Here is a 22,960-nt window from a genome sequence, read left to right on the forward strand (position 1 = left end):
ATGATGTACTATCTTGTCATGGATCAGGCTGATATACGGTGTGCAACAAAAAGTCTCACTCTTCCCTCTTTTCCTTACCACCCCCCAAAACTAAACAAGGTAGTCTCATGTCCTTCTAGAGTTTCTTTCTGCAAATCCAAGAAAAAAATGCAAATACATGTATTCTTATTTTTCCCCTTTCTTGCTCAAAACTGGCATATTATATATAATTTTCTTCATAGTGCTCTTTGCAAGGAACAGTGTATCTTAGAAATCTTTGCATTTCAGTACACATAGAACTTTAGAGTTTGCTTTCAAGCCGACTCTTGTAAAATAAGGAGTCTTATAAAAAGCAGGGGAATGGGGCGCCTGGGTGGCTCAGTCGGTTAAGCGTTCGGCTTCGGCTCAGGTCACGATCTTGCGGTATGTGAGTTCGAGCCCCACGTCGGGCTCTGTGCTGACTGCTCAGAGCCTGGAGCCTGTTTCAGATTCTGTGTCTCCCTCTCTCTCTGCCCCTCCCCCGTTCATGCTCTGTCTCTCTCTGTCTCAAAAATAAATAAACGTTAAAAAATAATTAAAAAAAATAAAAAGCAGGGGAAAGTCATTTCAGAGGAATGGCTTGGAGCCTTGGAGGTTGGGAGAAAGCAATGTCATCCTGTTTAGTGGTCATACAGAGTAGGGGAAGGAAAGTTATTTTAGATAAAGCTAGTGGGAACACCTCACAGGTGCTGCAAATACCCTGGAAGGACATTATAAAATGAACAAGGAAGTGATGGATCATCAGAATTACGCTCTAGGAAGATTAATCTACAGCCAGGTCAACAGTGGGTTGCAGATGGGACAGAGAATAGACAAAAGAGGCAGAGAGATCAACTAGGAAGCAAAATTGTCTAAATCCAAACCATGCATAGTGATGAAGAGAATGGAAGGGAAAAGATATAATTATGAGAGACTTCATGGAGATTCATTCTATAGCCACGGTTCTCTCTACCCTTTCTGTCCAGCTCTCATACATTATAAATAAAGTTCAACTGTACTACTTAATCCTGTGGGCATATGTAGTGATATATACAATTCCAAGTGTGTTAACTTCACTTCCATCTATTTCTCTATCATTAAAGGAAAAAAAAATCAGAATTCATATGAGTGAGAGTGATGACTTCTATAGAGTTGATTTGTACCCCCTCTATTGTATATACTAGTTAAGAAGTAAATTACTTATAAACTTTGGCATTGTATCATTATCAATAGTGAATTATTTTGCAGCTGATTGACAGGACAGTTTAACATGTTAATTCAATTGGCACCACTGAATTCCAGAACTTGTAACTAACCCTGAGTGGGGTTTGGGAAAAAAGTATGGGCAGAAGAAAGGAGTTGATGCAAATCTGAGCACCTAGATGCATAATATGTAATTAATAGAAATGGAAAATGCAACAAGAACAGGGTTTTGTAACAATGAAAGTATAGAACAGTAGGCATAACCAGCTATGCCTGGTTGAGTGATATTTAGGAATGGGGATACTAACATGCTCAGAGTAAAGATATGAATAAGCACATGACTGAGACCCCTTTATTTATTGTCTATTCAGCAAAACACAGTGGCTAAAAGAATAGTTCCAGAGTCAGACTGCTTGGGTTTAAGTACTATCTTTGCCACTTCCTAGCTTTGTGACACTGTATAAACTACTTACAGTTTCTTTACCTCAATTTTCATATCTTTCAAATGGGAAAAGTATAGTAACTGTTTTCTAAATTACTGGGAGAAAAAAATGAGCTAATTTATGCAATGTGCTTAGAACATTCCCCTGCATATAGTAAGTGCTCAATTAGTCACTACTTGTGAGAGGAATATTTATTTAGTGTTTACCATGTACTATGCACTGTACAAGAAGAGCCTATGCACAGTGCTAAACAAAGCACATTTATTTCCCTCATAGAAGTTTGAGAGGAATGATGATTGATTCTGAAGAGGAAGAAGTGGGAAGTATTTGTATTACCATATAGGGAGCTCTCTGATGACTTCATATGTTTTAAGATATATAAAGATGCATGTATAGAGGGAGAGGAGTACACATAATAAAGGCAGATGCATAAAGGAAATAGTCAAAGAAGCTAAAGTCCAGAATAAGGTAAGAGTTGCAAAACTTGCAAAGACAACTGAAAGGACCCTTAGTAATATTTTCAGAGCAAAGCAACTCACCAAATACAGTATAGAACAAATACCAAAGCCAGACAAAGATTCTACAAGAAAAGAAAACTACAGACAAATATCCTATGAATACAGATACAAAAATCCCCAACAAAAAAACTAGGAAATGAAATCCAGCAACAAATTAAAAGGATATTATATAAGGGTGCCTGGGTGCCTCAACTGATTAAGCATCCAACTCTTGATTTGAACTCAGGTCATGATCTTATGGTTCACGGGATCTAGTTCCATGTCAGGGTATGCTGACAGTGCAGAAGCTGCTTAGGTTTTTCTCTCCCTCCCTCTCTCTCTGCCTTTCCCCCCTTCTCTATCTCAAAATGAATAAACATTTTTTTAAAAAGGATATTATACACCATTATTAAGTAGGATTTATTCCAAGAATGCAAGTGTGGTGCACCATAAGAAAATCAAGCAATGTAATAAACTGTAAAAGGAAAAAAAAACCACATGTGATCATCTCAATAAACATGGAGAAAACATTTGAAAAAAAACTCAACACATTTTCATGATAAAAACACTTACCAAACTAAAAATAAAAGGTAATTTCTTTAACATGATAAAGGGCATTTATGAAAACCCATAGTTGATGTCATATAAAATAGTGAAAGACTGAAAGCTTTTCCCTTAAGATCAGGAACAAGAAAAGTATGACCATTTTCACCACTTATTCAACATTGCACTGAAAGTCCTAGCAAGAGTAATTAGGCAGGAAAAAGAAACAAGAGATGAAGCAAAAGAAATTCAAATTGGAAGGAGGAAGTACAACTATTTTCAGATGACATGATTCTGTATATGAAAATTCCAAAGAATACACACACACACACACACACACACACACACACACACACTACTAGAACTAATAAATACATTTAACAAAGTCGTAGGGTAGAAAGTCAACAGACAAAAATCAGTTGTGTTTCTATACCCCAGCAATGAGCAATTCAAAAAGGAAATTAAGAAAATAATTCAATTTACAATAGCATCCAAAATAATAAAATACGTAGGAATAACTTTAAACAAGGAAGTATAAAATTTGCACAATGAGAACTATAATACATCGGATGAAAGAAATTAAAAAAGACCTAATTAAATTGTAAGACATCCCATGCTCATGGATTGGAAGACATATTATTGTTAAGATGACAGTACTCCTCCAAATAATCCACAGATTCAGTGCAATCCCTACCAAGATTCCAATGGTGGGTTTTTTCCCCCCTGAAATGGAAAAGCCAATCCTCAAATTTATATGGAATTGCAAGTAGCCCAGAATAGCTAAAACAATACTGAAAAAGAAAAACAAAGTTGTAGGATTCAGACTTTTCAATTTCAAAACTTACCACAAAGCTAAAAGAGTGTGGTACTCGCATAAGGATAGACATATAGACCAATGAAATAGAATTGAGAATTAAAAAATCAACTTAAATATTTATGGCCAATTCATTTTTTATATGGGCACCAATACCATTCAATAGGGGGAGAATAGTCTGTCCCTTTGAAACTGGTACTGGGGCAACTGGATAAAGACATTCAAAAGAATGAATTCGGACATTACTTCATTTACAAAAATTAACTCAACATGGATCAACAACCTAAATATAAGAGGGAAGGAGGAAGGGAAAGGACAGCTACCTGAAAGTAAATAGTATCAAATTAACAAGGAGTGGAGAGGTGGAGAGATGTCAGGCCTGTTCAATTGTAAAGCATAAAACTGAGGTTTCTTTTTTTTTTCTTTTTTAAGAGAGAAATGGAAACTGATCATAAGATATTGCCTAGTTTCTTAAAGTTAGTTCAAGTTGTCAAACTCAAGAATTACCTCCCAAGTAACCAAAAGAATTGCCTGATGTGATATGGGACCACTGTTGGTTGTCTCTGAGAAATCATGGACAATGAGAAAGGTGCTGGGACAGTGGGGACAGACAACTACAAAGTTTTCAGAGGGGGAAAATTGTCCCTGGATTTGAGGCTGCTAAACTAGATGGTGTTTCCCAACAGAATTTTCCAACAGATATTATATGAGCAGTTTATACAAGGTGACATGAAGGAACCAACATAGACTCCCTACATAGAGATAACAAGTCAAACCATAATTCACATTTTGCATGTAGTTACCAGGCTAGGAAATTAGGGGATGCTATAAAAATGAGGAAGCTAGATTTATGAAGGCATTAAATAGAGACTTATCTTGCTAATAAAATAGAAAACTGTGGATTGGGATAATAGGGTTAACTGGTTTGATTGCTGGTTGAATAATTGCTAGTTTAATTGTTTGCTGAATATCCAAAGGATTGATTAATGGATGTGTACCAGTCTGGAAGGAGACCTCAATGATCACATTCTAGGGCCCTATTGGATTGCTTCTTCCAGTTCAACTTATTTAAATTTAAATCCAAAGAGTATAGAATTCTAGTAAGAGAACTTTGGAAGAATAAAAAGAAAATTTTTAGCTTAGTTGATCAAAAAACTATTAGTGAAGTTACAAATGGGAACGATTTAGTTTGATAACCTTTCTTGTGAAAAATGTGGTCAAGGTCAAGATGCTTTCACTCCTTGCATGTCAATTGAGTGCCTGCTATTTGCTAGGCTAGCTGGTGATCACATGAAGATATTGTGGTCACCCCAGGAGCATACAGCAAGCTAGCTACTGCAAAATCCTCCCCCAGATCTTTGTGGTTTGTGTCTTGCTGAAGCCCCAGAACAATGTGGGTCAGTAGTGAGAGACACTTTTTCAAGTAGGCTTCCAGGGATCTAGGCTTTACCATCTCTAGAACCTTGGAGATCTCCACTGTTTCTGCATCTGGCCAGCAGACAATGGAAGAAAGAGCACATGGAGGACTATGCCTCCTTCTGTTTGGTTAATATCACTCTATGGTCATATCTAACTGCAATAGCGCTGTGTGCCTAAGTGAAAATCTGGGCAGCAACTAGCCAATCCCTGCTACAAACAGGGAAAGACAGACATATAAAAAGACACTTGTAAAACAACATAAAAAATAAAATCAGTATTCGAGATATATAGAAGGTGCTATAAAACACCATGAAGGACCACTGAAGCAGCCTGAGCCAGAGTGGTCAAAGAAGATATCCAAAGGAGATAATGGCCTGTGTAGAGTCTCTGAAGATGAATTTGAAATAATGAATAGGGGTTAATCAGGAAAACAGGAGATGGTGTTAAAACACACACACACACACACACACACACACACACACACACACTTAAAAAATGTGAAGGAAAGAAAAAGAATGAGAAGGAATGTGGAGGGACTCTGAGCCTAGAGAGAACTGGCAGCCTGCCAGGGGGTTTGGATGCCTCCCTTGGGGATCATGTAAAACCTGGCATTTGAAACACATGTCTGCTTGAATAGGCAGGGGGCATCCTCTTCTGTTCCATGAGCCAGTTTACAGAGCTCCTTTTGGAGACAGACACAAGAAATTAGTCCCTTTTTGTGCTGCATCTTACCTTATAAAGTGTCATGTAACTTCTCCCAAAACCTTGCCTTGTAGGTTTCAGTAGCTGCTGTTCTATCAGCCAAAGCTGTGAAGGCAACTTGATACAAACCCACCATTGTGTTTCATTTAAGTCAGATGCATTTTAATTCCCACTCCCCAAGGAGAAGCAACAGATGTTATTTGCATCTCAGTTGAAAGCCATCATATCAGGGCACTTTGGTGGCTTGGTCAGTTAAGCAGCTGATTCTTGATTTCAGCAAAGATCATGGTCTTGCAGTTCGTGAGATTGAGCCCGGTGTCAGGCTCTGAGCTGACATTGCAGAGCCTGCTTGGGATTCTTTTTCTTTCTGTCTGTCCCTTCCCCACTCATGCTTTCTTTCTCAAAATAAATAAACATTAAAAAATTATAGAAAAATTAAAGACAAGCCATCACATCTTTGAGGAAAAAAAGCATCTGAAAGCAGAGGAGTCTGCACTTATCTCAGATTCAAGGTTTGGCGGGAGGACCTCAAAGTGATGACAGAAAGTACACTGTGACTGTCCCCAAACCCCAAGAGAAAAACCCAGGGCCCACAGAAGCTCTGCCCAGTCTTGGTACAAACCCAGAAGTCTATTATGCTCAAGCCCTCAGACAAGAGACCAAAGCAAGTGTTGTACCCATGCTAGGGTGGTCTTACTAGCAGCCAGCTATTAAGCTTACTACCAGACAATCTCCCAAACCACTGGTTTTGAGCTTATTTCTAGATCTTTTGTCCTTGGTCACTTGGCTGATTGCTAGGTATAAAGATATTTTAAGGAACAGAAAGGAGCAAACCAGCCTCAAACTTTTTGCTCAGGCTTTCATTTCCCAATCCCACTGGTTTCCACGTGGAAAGCCAAGATCCTGACTGCTGAGGAGTGCTCAAACTTTTTGTGTTTCAAAACCTGTAATGCTGATTCTCAGCTCTGTATTAAAATAAAATATAAATAGTATGTTTGTAGAGAATGAGGACTATAAGACTTGATGCTTAAAACACAACACATGTGCAGACCTCAAGACCTTTTTTTTCCCCCTGACAAGGCAGACAGAGTATCGTGGGAAAGACACACTTCTTGATGTCAAGGTGATGTATATCCAAATCCAGGTCTTTTGATCTGTGACTGAATTTTCCTCCATTTTGATTTCCTGTCTATGAAATGGCAGTAAGAATACTTACTTCACTATAGCATTTACTGAGAATGCTGATGAAACATGCCTGCTTCAGATATGGCATGAACACTAGTAAGTGTTCATGAATAATACTCTGCTCTTTTGCTTTTCAAGTAAACCTTTGGCTTCCTCTAATCGTCCAGCTGTGGGAAATTCCCAAATCTCTGTCTTGTTGGTATTTTATATTCAATAGGTCTGAAAGCAACATCATTTTGTTTAGTTATAAATCAGCCCTCCCTCTCAGCATCCACTCACAAATAGCACCACCAGTTTCTCAATTAACTAGACTCACTTCTCTGACTCTCCTTCTTCAGTCACCAAGATCTGTTGGGTTTTTCTCTCTGGTATCTAAAACAGCCTCATTATACCTTGCAAATCCATAATTTTAAAGTTATAAGAACATCACAAATACCATAGAAATCACTGAAGTGTTTAGCATAGAATCCTGACGAGGAGAAATCAGTATTTAAATATTTCTTTTTATTGCACTGCTGTTAGGGATGTGGCTTCAAACTGCTAAACAGAGGAAGATCAGAAGTGGAAGAGGGTAGAGTTGAGAGAATCCCACAGAAACAAAACCAGGCAAATGGGGCATCAATATTAGGAGATTTTCTGTTTTACTGGAAGTTAAGGGGTTGGATGGGCTTCAGATTCTGATTAATCCAATGGTTCTCAGATACTTTTTGGTAAAGTTGCACTCCACCCTTTGTTCTGAGCCTTTTGCCTACTGGGTTAAGGATTATTAATTTATTTCCACCTTCCACCCCATTTAATATTTGAGAATGCTGGGGCGCCTGGGTGGCTCAGTCGGTTGAGCGTCCAACTTCAGCTCAGGTCATGATCTTGCAGCTTGTGAGTTCAAGCCCCGTGTCGGGCTCTGTGCTGACAGCTCAGAGCCTGGAGCCTGTTTCAGATTCTGTGTCTCCCTCTCTCTCTGCCCCAACCCACTCGCATTCTGTCTCTGTCTCTCTCAAAAATAAATAAACATTAAAAAAATTTTTAAAAAAATTTGAGAATGCTGAAGCTCCAGGAAGTAAAATGCCCTGTCCAAAGTTATCTAGTAGGTCAGCCAATAATGCTTTGGTTGCCCTGTTTCTCCTCTCGTCAGAGTTTTGCTCACTGCAAGCCAATCTACAATAAATTGATGTCATCAATTTCTGAGTATATATGAACATTAATGCCCAAATTTGAATGAGTGATATCCCCAACCTAAACAATTTGTAGAGGCTTTGCTGACAGCCCCAGAAGGCTTTACTGGTTATCTCCAAGAGGACTAAGGAGAAAGAGTCAGCTTACAAATGTGCAGAGGCAAATCCATTCATGCCTGTGTCAGACTTCATTAAACTGCCTACCAGGCATTTCAGGGAGTCATGGCCTTTCTGTCACTGCTGGGTACTGCATTCCATCCTGCTCTTGCCTTCCTGAGCCTTTGGGATTCCATGTCTGCAATGAAACCTGAAGTGGACTATGGATGGTGGGAGAAATTCCCTTTTCTCCAGCTCAATTTCACACTACCTTTCCTCAGCCCTGAACTAAGATGACTGTGCCTAAGATCTTACATGTTTTCCAAGAAACTTCCAGATTATGGCTCTAGTCTCTCCTCCCTGTCTTCCAATTGAAACAAATAAGCAATCTATCAAATAAACAAATGCCAGTCCTCAAGGAAGAACAGATACCACATATCCCATTGGCACCATCTCTCCTCCATGTTCTTCAAAACAAACAAGTTATTTTTCCTTTTTTCCAGATACATACTTGAGCAGAGAGGTGTCCCCAACTCCCTCTTCAGACACATTTAGATTCTCAGCTCCAGCTCAGCCAGGATTCCTTATCATGTTGCAAAACTTTGGTGTGAAAGCAAAGATGCATGATCATGGGTTAGTATTTGCTATTCTTTCCCAATGCTAAGCCCAGTTCCTGCCCTACACATAGTAAAAGCTCAACAAAGACTTGCCTCTGAGAAAAGGTCTCCTAGTGGTACCATGTCTTGCAAAGGAATATCATTATCTTTGGTATTTTAGTTCCATAGAGACCAATCATGTAGACAATAGAAAACCATGAGTCGGAAGCCAGATCCCACACTTTTACCAAAGTATTTGAGTAGGCCTGTTGGGATGGACAATTATATATGTGAAGTGTTGTGATATTGTGACCTATAATAAGAAATATATATTTTGTCCTCATCCCTGTTTCTGGCACAGAGTTCCTAAAACTCTTAGAATTTCCTAAATATTGAGATTGTGATAAAAGTGTCTTTTGTTAATGAGGTGACTTTTGGAAAGCACCTAAGGATGGGAATTGGCTGCCAGTGGAGCCAACATGTATTAGAGATTTGGAACTTTCAGTCCCTACTCCATGACCTCTAGAGAGGACTGAAGATGGAGTTCAACACCAATGGCCAATGATTTAATTAATCATGCCTATGTATTGAAGCCTCCACAAAAACTCAAAAGGAATGAGTTTAAGAGCTTCTGAGTTGGTGAACATGTGGTTATTTCCTGTATATCTGGAAGGGGCATGGAAACTCCCTGCCCCTTACCATATACCTTGTTCTATGTATCTCCTCCATCTGTCTATTCCTGAGTTGTATACTTTTATAACAAATTCATAATCTAGTAAGTAAAATGTTTCTCTGAGCTTTGTGAGCCATTCTAGAAACTTAATTGAACCCAGGAGGAAGGTAGTGGAAACCTCTGATTTATAGCCAGTTGGTCAGAAGTACAGGTAACAGCTTGGACTTGCAACTGGCATCCTGGGTCCCAGAGGTCATTAGAATTTATAATTTGTAGTTGGTCCATCAGAAGCACAGGTTACAAACTGGGTTTAGGACTGGTATCTCAAGTGAGGGGGCGGTACAGTCTTGTGGGACTGAGACTTAACCCATGGGATCTGATGCTATCTGTGGATAGATAGAGTCAGGATTGAGTTAAACTGTAGGACACCCAGGTAGTGTACCAAGAATTGCTTACACTTGTGGGGAACCTGCTCCCCTATGTGATTGGAATTGGGATCTGGACAACTTTAGATGTGTACACTTGACACCCTGTTCAGGTAGTACTTTCTCCAAGCCTGGCATGACCTTCCAGTATAAGTTAGGAGACCTTCACAGCATTCCCACTGTAATCTTTACTTGTCTCCATCATAGTCCTTATAGTTCTGTGCCATGATTATTGTTTAAGCACCCATTATCTCCCATTGGGCTGTGAGCCCTTGTCATTAAGGAAAGGATCTACTTGCCTTTGTCAGTGCAGAAACTTATGTAAGACTTACCACTTGAGGAATTTGGCTTTCATTGATTTTACAAGAAATTAAAATTAAAGCCCCCAATCTGGATTATAAATTACCTATATTCTTATTCTTGCCTGCTCCTCCACCTTCATCTTCCTCTTTGCTCATTTTTTCAAAGCTCAGTTATATTGTCTTCCTTCAGATCCTTGATTATGCCCTGGGCCCTCCTGACAAAGAATTTTTTTCCATTTTTGTCTCCATCAGCTAAGATCTCAGCTGATGTTTTACTTTCATGAGAAAGCCTTCTCTGACCCCACCTCATTCCAACCCATACAACCTTTTTGCCTCTTGTCTCCTAGAGTGGAAGAAAACTTTCTTCTTCTTCCCTTCTTGGTTCTTTGGCTGGTCTTATAAGTAAATTGACAGAGACAACAGAGAATAGCAAATTCAATTTTGTATGTAGGGGAGCCTATAAGAGATATGAAACTCAAAGAAGTGACCAAAGCTGGTAGCTTTTACACCTTTTAGCCAACAATAACATCCATGATGAGGACAACATTAACAACAACAAAAACAAAACAAAACAAAAAAACAATAAATTTGTGAAGAATTAACAAGACAAAGGGGTTTGGGCTTGGGTTAATAAATTAGTGAAGTAACAGTTTTGTTTATATAGCATTTCATCCCTGAATTCCCTACCTCTGCCTTTACCGTCCTCGTACAGGGAGGGTACCTTCTGCATGGGAGATATATTTCCTGTTTCCAAGGGGCCAGAGGAGGGCTGCAGTGTTTTTCTTGCACTGTTTCTTTAAAAACTTTAATTCAAAATAATGAACATGTCAAAGAAGAGTGGCATATTTTGTTTCCCCTCATTTCCCTTCATTTCTGATCCAAATTTGTTTCCCTTCATTTCTGATCCAAAATTAAGTTTCTTTGTGATGAGAGTCAGAGAACTATGTTCTTTTCCTTCTAAGCACTCACTTTGTAACACTGCACTTACTGGTATGCTTTTGTGATAGATCCACCTGCTACCCCCCCCACCCCATTCAATTGTAATTCCCCAAGAAGAGAGAATTTCATAGTATATGCTAAGTGTTCAGCACAGTGCCTGGCATACAGAATATGTCAAATTATTACTGTGCAATATGATATGTTTGATGAATGGGTGAATGAATGAATTAAATTCAGATGGAGTATACTAGGCGTCTGAAGGCAGACAGAACGATTAGAGCTCAGAATACACTGGGTTTCACCATATCATTTTGCTAAATCCAGATAACTGACCTTTGATGAGCACTGAAAGCAAATTTGCTTAGTTATTGTAGTTGCACCATGAAAACATTTATGAAATGTATTTTCCAGGATGAGAAAATAAAACTCAGGTTAATTTTTGAATTAATATCATGACTAAAGCAAGGATCTAATATAGTTATTATCTACATATAAATATATGCAAAAAGTGTGCAGATAGAATTAATGGTGTGTTCATGATTTTCAAATGCTTCCTACAGGTACATGCAGACAAAATGAAAGAACATTTAATTGGATATAATTAAACTACTAAGATACTTAAAGTCATGATACTTTAAGAATAAAGGCACAGAGGTATCTGAGGAGCCAATTCAAAGAAATTACAACTTGGTGATTATATTGGCAGAGCTAATGCTTCATGACTAAAATAGAATATGTGTATTTCACACAACAAAGACCTATAATACCTGAGAGAAACTCTTAATTTGTTAGAAAGACAGACTTCAGGGGCGCCTGGGTGGCGCAGTCGGTTAAGCGTCCGACTTCAGCCAGGTCACGATCTCGCGGTCCGGGAGTTCGAGCCCCGCGTCGGGCTCTGGGCTGATGGCTCAGAGCCTGGAGCCTGTTTCCGACTCTGTGTCTCCCTCTCTCTCTGCCCCTCCCCCGTTCATGCTCTGTCTCTCTCTGTCTCAAAAATAAATAAACGTTGAAAAAAAAATTTAAAAAAAAAGAAAGACAGACTTCAGTGTGAGACACACCCAGATTTGAATCCTGGTTCCATTACCTTCTGGCTGTATAAATTTGGGCAAGACAGCTATATTGGCTTCCTTTCTTTTCCTTGAAATTTGAAATCTCCCCCTTGGCTCCCAGCCTTTTTGCCTTTCTTCTCTTGTACGTAGCTGGCTTCTTCTTATCTTTCAGATTTCAAATCATCTATTCTCTCTGAGGAGAGGCTGTTTATAGCCATGTTCCTTGGGCAGCAGATTCTGACATGTAGGTGCATGTACAGAATGATGATTGGGGAATGCCCTTGGGAATAATACCCGTGAAGTGTGATGGAAATCAGGTTGGACAGAGGTAAAAACTGAGCTGCGATACAGTCATGACAGAGGCCACAGCCAATCTCTGAGGGAGCTCAAGAGCCAGAGTGGCCCTTCAGAATTGTCCTATATTAAGGAACAGATCTGGACCTCTGTACCCCACATCAGTCAGGTTTTGGATCCAGAATGATCCTGGGAAGGGGGAGTAATGTGGGTGAGGCAGCTCCTTTCAGCCAAAGACAGTTCCTAGAGTGACTCAGCAATGAACCCATGGCAGAACATCCCCACAGCTGGGGAAATGAGAGCTCAGGTCCTGGAAGGGGGTGTGAGCATCCACTGTACACTGCAGAGGACTTGACTAACCACACTATACCAATTCTTATAATTATGCTTGTACATAGCATTGTACCAAGCCACATTGTTCATCTCTATTCTATTACACCATAAATTTTAAAATTAATTTGTTCTTTTGTTAATTTTCTGCCTTCTTCCCTCAGGTAAGGACACCTCTTAAGGGTAAGATATTGTCTGTGGTAGAACAATGTATAGTTGATAATGTGTACAAATAAAAGTACTTAGTAAATACTGATTGAATAAATGAAGATGTGAATAAATGATGCAAATTGATAACATAAGCTTGCTGCAGTAATTAGGATATCCAAAGTTACTGCATAGAATGAATGGTCATTTAAATCTTTTTTTTAACGTTTTTATTCATTTTTGAGAGACAGAGAAAAAAGGGCGTGAGCAGGGGAGGGGTAGAGAGAGAGGGAAACACAGAATGTGAAGCAGGCTCCAGGCCTGAACTGTTAGCATAGAGACCCATTGGGGCTCAAACCCAGAAACTGTGAGATCATGACCTGAACTGAAGTTGGTTGCTTAACTGACTGAGCCATCCAAGTGTCCCAGAATGAATAGTCATTTAAAAAGGAGGTAAGTCTGCAGTGTTTGGAAAGAATAAAAGAGTATTATGATCCCATCTTCATTCTGAAGGTAGGGCAAAATATGCTCTCAAATTGTAACATCAGATGTATTAAAATTTCTAACCAAGCTTTTCAAACAAACCAAAAAAAGTTAAATGTTTTGTTCTAATTAGTATAGTAATGATATTTAATGTGGAAAATGTATACTAAATATGACAATAAAATTCATCTATGAGCACAACACAGAAAATGATTGCCACTGTTAGCATATTCTGGTATGTTCCTTTCTCCATTCATATTTTATACATAATTGAGATCATATTGCTGCTATACTTGTATCTTGTATTTTTTTTTCTACCTCAGTATCATGGCAAGTTTTGAGGTCAACAAAATCCTTTAGGAAACTTATTTTTAAAGGACTGTCATAAAGTTGCAATATTATTTTTTAACCATACTATCATGATTAGATAATTAGATTGTTTCTAAATTTTGTGTGATTATAAACAACTCCACATAAAGGTTTTTTAATAATAGGATTTATTAATGATTATCATTTTAAATACTCAGATGATTTAATTTGCTAATCATATGCCTCATTTGTCAGATCAAATCACTTTTTTTCATTAAAGTCTTTTATCAGAAATAATTGAGTAGAACTAGTCACTAAGCTAAAAGTAATAAATCCTGGGTTCCAGCTCAAGTTGGCATTTTACTAGTGATGTAGCCTTGGGAAAGCAATAGGCTATTGTACCCTGAGCCTCAGTTTCTTTGCTTTTGAATGGAATGGTTGGGCTAGATAATTTTTAAAATGCCTTTAAGCTCTAGTATTTTATACCATCATGACTGCTTCTTACTTTTCTCCAGGAAATGGCTTCATGGGCTCAATTTCAGCCTTTTTGACATTCTGAGTTTCCTACAAATCTCTGATTTCCTGTATTTCTGATTTAATTTCCTTCCCTTTATCCAATTTTGGCTATTCCTTAATCTTCTTATCTAGGTCTTACTTTTGTTCCTTCTTTAACTGCCGTCCATTAAGTTGAGATGAACACTCTCTTCTTGATCTTTTACTCGCTCAGTACCTGATTTTCTTTTAAATCTTTTCTCAACACTTAATTCTTTTTCTGTTAAACCTCTTGATGTTCAGTACTCACAAAGATTGCTCAGCCCTCTTCTTTCTCTTTTTCTGTAAAAATAAATGGAAATAATAGGTTGGCTAAAATAATGAAAGTGAAATTAAACCCAGTAACATGATATAGCATACATATGGTGTTATCATATATTTTGTCTGTAACAGACAGTATGGGGTTTGGTGGTGTGGAGAGGGCAGTATGGGCTAAAGACTGGCTGAAAGGCCAAAGATTATTGTCACCAACAAGGTCAATAGAGACTCATATGCTACATTACTCTTAATCTCATAATAAAAATGATGATAGTAATCCGTAATTAGTAACATTTTAAATTGCTTTTTATGTGGCAGACATTATAAAAGCATATTAATATACAATGTCTCCTCAGATGTTTGAAAACCCTGTGAGGTAGAAATTATTATTATCTCCAATTTGTAGATAGGGAAACTGATGTATTGAAATCATCTTGCTATATTATAGCAAACAAATTTACAATAATTATATCAAATCCCTGGAAGGTGTTCAGTGTAATAGTTTGGATTTATCAGTTAGGATGTTGCAAATTGCCTTGGTTTGGTTTTGTCCAAAATTCAGAACTTCAGACAAGGATTTAGCAGGTGATCCCAAAAATCGAGAAGGAGGGAGTAAAGAAAGCAACCATGGAGTTTGTTGGAGGGTGCTTGCTGGGCAGCTGTTTGGGTATCATTGGAACTGAGATGTGTTTTTAGTATACAATTAGTTCATAGGTCAGCTTTTTTAATACTTTGTGGAACTTGTCCCAAGTATGAATTTTGCACACTAACCACTGCACTCCTGCTCTGTGCTGGTTGTCCTCATCTGTATCTTTCTTCTGTCTGGACTAGTCAAGGCTCAAATACTTCTTGTCACATCAGTGCTTTTCAAAAATCTAAAGGGAAAGGAACTCCTGAGTAAATAATGGCAAAATCTGTCATATTCCTTTCAAACTAGCTTCTATATTAAAACTTACCTGATTTATTTTTATTCCCAGATGTAGAGAGACATGGGTGTCTCTCAGATGCTTCTCAGATGGTCCAGAAATACCATTTAGGGCCCTGATTTCAATTTCTCCTTGGCCAAAACTTGAACTGAGTTGGCTAACCAGAAAACCCCAAATAAGCTTGAATTTCACTTTCTTCTTTTCAGAGAGAGTGGGCTTCAGACAAAGTTAATCATGATTTCAAATCCTAGCTCTGCCTATGACCTGTTGCATAACTTTGGGTAAATTAATTAAGTTCTCTGCTTTGTCAACATAAGGCGAGGATAAAATGGTAATGTTCATATTTACTTGAAAGTGCTTCTTTCTGAAGATAAAGGAAGCAATGTGTATTCGGCCAGTTTCCTGTCGCCAACAGATACTCAAAAAAGTTAGCTTCCATTCTGCTCCCTTTAATCTTTGCCCCTTATCCTGATGAAGTAGGTAATAGATTTTTAAGAATGTGTTTTTAAGGGGTGCCTGGGTGGCTCAGTTAAGCATCCCACGTCAGCTCATGTCATGATCTCATAGTTCATAAGTTCAAGCCATGTGTCAGGCTCTGTGCTGACAGCTCAGAGCCTGGAGCCTGCTTCAGATTCTATGTCTCCCTCTTTCTCTGACCCTTACTGGCTCACCCTCTATCTCTCTTTCTCTCAAATAAGTAAACATTTAAAAAAATGTTTTTAAGACAGTAACAATGACTTTAAATTTTTACTGTGCTAGATTTTTGCTGTATCGCTAACATTAATGCCCAGATTAGGAATAAATTTCGGTGAAGTAAAAATCCAACTCAGAGACTCAGATTGTTTGTTTCTGGGACAGGATTGTGTATCTTATTACATACCAACTACCGTGCTATTCTCTCTGGAAAATCATTGGTTGAATTAGATGGCCAGGAAGTAAGAATTGAATAAAGTCAGGAAAACAGCTGTGTCTGGATGGGGACAGCAACTTCTAGCTCTTGCTGATTCATTTCTCTGGCAGTTTTTACCTAAGAGAACCATCCATAATGCATGGCTGCAGGACTATATTGAAGGCAAATCACCCAAACTGTGAGCATTACAAGCATTGCACATTGACTTTTCCAATTCTTGGAAACTGCATGATGAGCTACCTACAATTTTTCTAGCAGGAGAATGAAAGCAAAAAGAAATGTAACTATTCAAACAAAAAAAGAGAGAGAGAGGGAAAGAGAGAGAGAGAGAGAGAGAGAGAGAAGTGAAAGTCAGTGATTTGCTCTTTTAGTGCAACTTCATTATCCTTCCAATAAGATAATTGTTACTCATTTATCCTACAAACATTTGCTAAACATCTACTATGTAGCAGGTACCAGATTAAGTCTTGGGTATTCAGAGGGCAGCTAGATTACCATGATCCCTGCCTTTCATGGGGCTTGCAACCTAGAGAATCCAATAAACATGTCACTAAATAAATAAATAAATATGTATTTTCAATTAGATGAAAGTGCTATGAAGATAGTAGATAGTGGAAACCTGTTTAGAGGTGCCAGGAGCCATTTAAGCTGAGACTACAAGATGAGGAGGACCCAGCCACATAAAATGCCAAGAACAGGACACCCCATCAGAAGAATGTATAAAGTCTCTGGGAGGGGAAGAGCTTGGCTTGTTCTGGGAACTAAAAGGAAGGAAATATGGCTAAAGCAAAACAAGCAGGGGAAGGTGGCATGAATGAGAAGTTGGGGAGGAAAGCAGGGGGCTGGTAGACCATGTATAGAATATGTTTTTTATTGTAAAGTTACTGTGAAGTCATTTAAAGTTTTGACTAAGAGGAAGAGCATAATGAGATTACAATTTAAAAGATTGTTTTGGTTCCTTGGTAGAAGAAATCTTGTGCAAGGAGAGTACAAAATGATTCATAGAAAAATACTAGCTGTTTTATATTTCAGATGTGGAATTATGGTGGGGATAGAGAAGAGATGGGAAAGTTATGACAGTGCAGGTGAAAAACAGAACAGTGAGGGATGCACACTAGAGGTAGAATTGACTTGGATGGTATGAAGGGTGATTAAGCATAACTTACTAAGTTAAGAAATGGTTTAATGGAATGGATGTGTGGTGGTGCCATTTACTGGGTTGGGAAAGACTAGGAGAAGCAGAAAGACAATTCAAAGTTCCTCTGGGCTCCTTGAGAACCTTGTACATATCTTTGTTATAGAATGAACTAAATTATGCTTTGGCTTGTTGTCTGCATGACTGCCTTCTCTGCCAGCTTTTCCATTCTTTTGGGCAAGAAGCACAAGGATTGATAACATGGACTTCTGAATGGAAGAGAACAGGGGTCAAATCTTTGGTCTGTCACTCACTCACTGTGTGACCTTGACCCAGTTACTTGACCTCATAGAGCCTGGGTTGCAGCACTATGTAGCACTTTGTAAATAGGCTCTAATAATACCTATCTCAAGGGTTATTAGATGAAATAAGATAAATTATATAATGCGTCCAATGCTAGTGTAAAATCAATGAATGTTAGCTATTGTTTTCATTAGTGTTGTTTCTTAAGGAGCTTCTAAGTGTAAAAACTTCTAATAATATTTTAGTTCTTTGTTTTAATGCATATATGTGCTTAATAATTCATTAAGTGTTCATCTGCTTTCTCATTTGATGCTCACAATAACACTCAAATAAACAATAGTTCAGATGATATAACTCTTGTTTAACAGGTGAGAAAATTGAGTTTAAATGACATGTCCATGGTCATTACTTGAATGCAGACCTCATAACACTGACTATGATCATTTTCCCACCACACCACATGGCTTCTCAGAGTAAGTAGTAATCCTCAGATGCTTACATGGAGAATTTATTTCTAAGAACTGTATTATCTTTCAAACCAACGTCTTAAAAATGTTGAGTCATCCTAGGCTTAATATCCATTCTAGAAAATAATTCAAATGGGATTTCAGAGCCATGAGAAATCCAATAGACAGCAATTCCAGTGTGTACTTACTTAGATCTTCTTGTCTCTTTTATGTTGTCCAATTAAAATATAACATTTTAAGATTTTCTAGTAGCCACATTAAAAAGTTAAAAAGAGAGGTGAAATTAATTTTGCTTTTATATTTCATTTAATCTTACACTTCCAAAATATAAACACTTAACTATGTAACCAATTTAATCATTATTGATGTATTTTACAATCTTTTTTTTCATTCTAAATCTTTTTTTAATGTTTATTTATTTATTTTTGAGACAGAAAGACAGAGTGAGTGGGGGAGAGACAGAAAGAGAAGGAAATAGAGAATCCGGACAGAGAGGAGACAGAAAATCCCAAGCAGGATCTGCTCAGAAGTCTTGAGATCATGACCTGAGCTGAAACCAAGACGTTTAACTGACTGAGCCACCCAGGTGCCCCTAATTCCAAATCTAAGTTTTAAAAATCCAATGTGGTTTATATAAGCGGTGAATCACGGGAATCTACCCCTGAAACCAAAAGCATACTGTATACACTGTATGTTAGCTAACTTGACAATAAATTATATTAAATTTTTTAATTAAAATATAAAAACCCAATAGGCATTTTACACTTCTAGGATATCTCAATTCAGCCTAGCCACAGTTTAAATGTTCACTAGCTAAATGTGACTCTTGGCTACTGTATTGGATGACACAGGATGTACAACCAGTATAATCACCCAATTACCAGTCAAACTTTTAAATGTTTTCACATTAACCTTTACAGTAAAAGCCGCATTGTGTATATGGCCTACCAGTTCCTGCTTTCCTATCCGTCTTCACATTCATGCCATAGTCCTTTGCTCACTATTTCCCTGAGGATTAATCAGATCAAAGTTGGGGCGCCTGGGTGGCTCAGTTGGTTGAACGTCCGACTTTGGCTCAGGTCATGATCTCGCAGTTTCTGAGTTTGAGCCCCGCATCAGGCTCTGTGCTGACAGCTTGAAGCCTGGAGCCTGCTTCATATTCTGCATCTCCCTCTCTCTCTCTGCCCCTCCCCTGCTCACAGTCTGTCAATCTCTCTTTCAAAAATAAATAAACATTAAAAAAAAAAAACAATCAGATCATAGAATGGTGTCATAGTCTTATAGCATCCTTGGGTTGTAAGGTGCATCAGTTAATGTGACTGTACTTCTTAAAAAAGATTGATTTAGCTGGTCAAACTTGGCATTTTACTTCAAACGGGTTATATGAGTCCATTCTAGGATTATATTAGTCTGTTCTGTCTCAAGTTAAGTTATATGAAAAATATTTTCATTCAGGAAATCTAAAGGTCAGTAACAAAACACTGTGCATAGTAATTCTGAATATATGTACCTCCCTGCAAAAAGACCCTTAAATACACTCATGCATATATTGCTTATATATACATAGAGAACATCTGAAAAAAATTTCAAGCAACTGGTCTCAGTAGTCAACTTGGCAAAGAAGACAAGCATGATGGATTGGAAGAAAAATTTTTTTAATTATGTATGATTTCATAGTGTTTGAAATGTTTACCAGAATTTTCAACAACAGTGATAAAAGTTGGTTTTTCAATCAAAATTACTACAATATAATAGAATTAAATTTTTAGCAAAGGTAATTATCAAATAAAAAATATAAATATGCATCAGAGAGGAGGAAGATTCCATTGGTTATTTACTTTTTATTTTTCTCAGCAGGTCCCATTCTTCAGCCAGAAAGTTGGAAATTGCAGTGGCATATTATCAAAGGTTATAATCAATATAAACCCAGATAGGGTTCAACCATATCACTGCAGTGTAGGAGGCAGACATAGTCTGTTGAAAAGTTCCTGTGAATTTGATGGGATTTGTAGCTCTACATCACCCATGGGCTTGGCTGTCAAGCAACCACAGAAAATCAATAAAGACTCCTTACTTGTACTCTGAATTGCAGGGCATGTTTTATGTGTTATCAGCCACCTGGCTTGAACCATATTCTGGCAGATTGTGATCATGTCATTGCACTGATTCTAGATAGATCAAATCCCTCTTTTTTTTCCTTTTTTATCTTTTTGAGGCAACGTAGTTTGGTGTAGTATTTATTTCCCAAAGTGAGTAATTCACTGAACACTAATTATAGAAGTTATTCTTAAAAAAAAAAAAACAGGGGCGCCTGGGTGGAGCAGTCGGTTAAGCGTCCGACTTCAGCCAGGTCACGATCTCGCGGTCCGGGAGTTCGAGCCCCGCGTCAGGCTCTGGGCTGATGGCTCAGAGCCTGGAGCCTGTTTCCGGTTCTGTTTCTCCCTCTCTCTCTGCCCCTCCCCCGTTCATGCTCTGTCTCTCTCTGTCCCAAAAATAAATAAAAAACGTTGAAAAAAAAAAAAAACTAACAAAAGTTTCTGCTTACTATATTCTTGGACAATGAAAGTCAACCTCATCATATTAAAAACTCAGAAAGTCCTATAGTGAAGAAACCTTCTTGGTGTTGTTTAACCCAGCATTTACCAAGCTTATGTGATAAAGCAACTAATTCTTTGGGACAGACTTAATTGACACATCTAAGCACACTTTGGAAACCTATGGTGTGGTTATAACTGGACCTCTCTTATCATTTATGTGATCTTTGTCAAGTAACTTAATTTTCTTAAGCTTTCTTTATGAAATTGGGATAATATATAAAGACTAAATTAATTTAAAGAAATAATATATGAAGGAAAGACCTCCATAATGGGTCTAGAAGAGGCACATAGGAACTCAACTGACATTAATTCTATTCTTTTCTGTTCTTCTGCCCTTACTTGTTTCTCTTTGTTATTAAGCAAACTCTTGGAGAAAGGATGTGAATATTGCTAAAATATGATCACTAGAAAATGAGAAGACTTTTTTTCTTAGACTATGACACACATTTCCAGTAAGGCTAAGACACAGAGGGGTGCAGATGAAACAGAAGAAAGGAGTGGCATAAAAAGTGAACCACCCTAGGAATGCCTGCGTGGCTCAGTTGGTTAAGCATCTGACTTCGGCTCAGGTCATGATCTCACAGTTTATGAGTTTGAGCCCTGTGTCAGGCTCTGTGCTGACAGCTCAGAGCTTGGGGCCTGCTTCAGACTCTGTCTCCCTTTCTCTCTGCCCCTCCCTTACTCATGCTCTCCATCTCTCAAAAATAATAAAATAAACCATTATTTTTTTTTAAGTGAACCACCTTTGTATGTGTTGCTTTAATCAGGTTTTCAACACACAAAAAAAGACTTTGGTCTATAGAAACTCTTTAAAGTAGGGATTTCTTTAATTTTATACAGTTTTCTTTCTCTCTCTTTTTTTTTCAACGTTACAATTAGAAATCCCTAAACTAAAATAAGAATATGAACTCTATGGGGGTGCCTAGGTGGCTCAGTTGGTTAAGCATCTGACTTTGGCTCAGGTCATGGTCTCACAGATTGTGAGTTCAAGCCCCACATCAGGCTCTCTTCTGTCAGCACAGAGCCCACTCCAGATCCTCTGTCTTCCTCTCTCTCTGTCTCTCCTCTGCTTGCATGCTCTCTCTCTGTCTCTCTCAATGTGGATAAATAAACTTAAAAAAAAAAAGAATATGAACTGTATGGAATCCTGGATTCATTCACTTGGTCTTAAACATTTAGTGGAAGCTCTGCTTGTTAGTGTCATAAAAAGCCTAGGTCCCCAACAATGTTTCCAGCCTAAATTACCAGACACTGTCTTCTTGTGTGATACATACCCCCTTTTTTTGAAGTTAAGTAATATGTGTATATTTTGGGTTTAAACATAAGTTTAAAAACCAAATGTAGGTTTATTTATTTAAAATTGAATACTCATCAGTTGGAGTCACTGTTTCTTGAGACCTAAGTAAGATCAATTCAAAACCCCACTGTGCATTCTGTGGAAGATTCAGTGCCATCAGAAAATGCTTTTGTGAATTCCTAGAAAGATTTGCCTTTCATGGCCACTTAGGTTCTTCTTCTGCTAACGTAGTTCAGTTACACATTTTCCTGTCATGCCAAATGTGCTGTTCTTAAGACTCACTGTATCAATCCAGATGTAAAATGCAATCCCTTTACTTGATTTTCAGAATATAAACAACAAATAAAAATTAAAAACAAAATTTGTTATGAAGCTTTTATGGATATAAATGAATATTTAGGGAAAAGGAGAGGATTACATTTCAGAAATGTAAGCTATATAAAATTAAGGTAGGAAATTTTTTCTTAAAGTCTTATAGCTATTTCTGCAAAATAGGGCTTCAGGCTTCCTCCATATGGCTGAATTCTGTGCTTTCATGGTTTACTCTCTCATTCTCTCTGTTATTTCTCCCTCAGAAGCAAAGGAGAAACAAAAGTCCCTATGCCCTCAAAATATCCTAGTAAATATTAGGTGTTTTCCCTATTGTTCAGGATGATAAGTAAATTCCTATTGTCATTTGCACTACTTAAAGGGTCCTATGTGAGCAGCTTCAAGTTAGAAACCAACCCTTGATTATAGCATTTGTCCCTTACATTTGTATTTTCATCTTGGGGTTCATATTTGAACCCATTGCCTCTGACATGTCAATATGGAAGCTCTGTCTGTACCAAGAAGCAGTTTTAGTTTGGAGACTAATTATTTAACATGTTCCCCAGGGGCCTTCACATTGAATTTTAT

At 37.9% G+C, this 22,960-nt stretch overlaps 1 protein-coding gene across 1 annotated transcript in view; it reads right to left on the reverse strand.

Moving 5' to 3' along the window:
* The window catches only part of LOC115499076 (methylcrotonoyl-CoA carboxylase beta chain, mitochondrial-like), a 31,054-nt gene extending 20,831 nt beyond the window's left edge, over nt 1–10,223 (reverse strand). The window contains 2 exon segments of the mRNA XM_030292807.1: nt 4,820–4,985; nt 10,172–10,223. Coding sequence (XP_030148667.1) covers nt 4,820–4,985; nt 10,172–10,223 — 218 coding nt within the window.
* Nucleotides 10,224–22,960: the final 12,737 nt, after the last annotated feature.

This window comes from Lynx canadensis, chromosome D4, assembly GCF_007474595.2.
Source record: "Lynx canadensis isolate LIC74 chromosome D4, mLynCan4.pri.v2, whole genome shotgun sequence".
NCBI classification, from domain to species: domain Eukaryota; kingdom Metazoa; phylum Chordata; class Mammalia; order Carnivora; family Felidae; genus Lynx; species Lynx canadensis.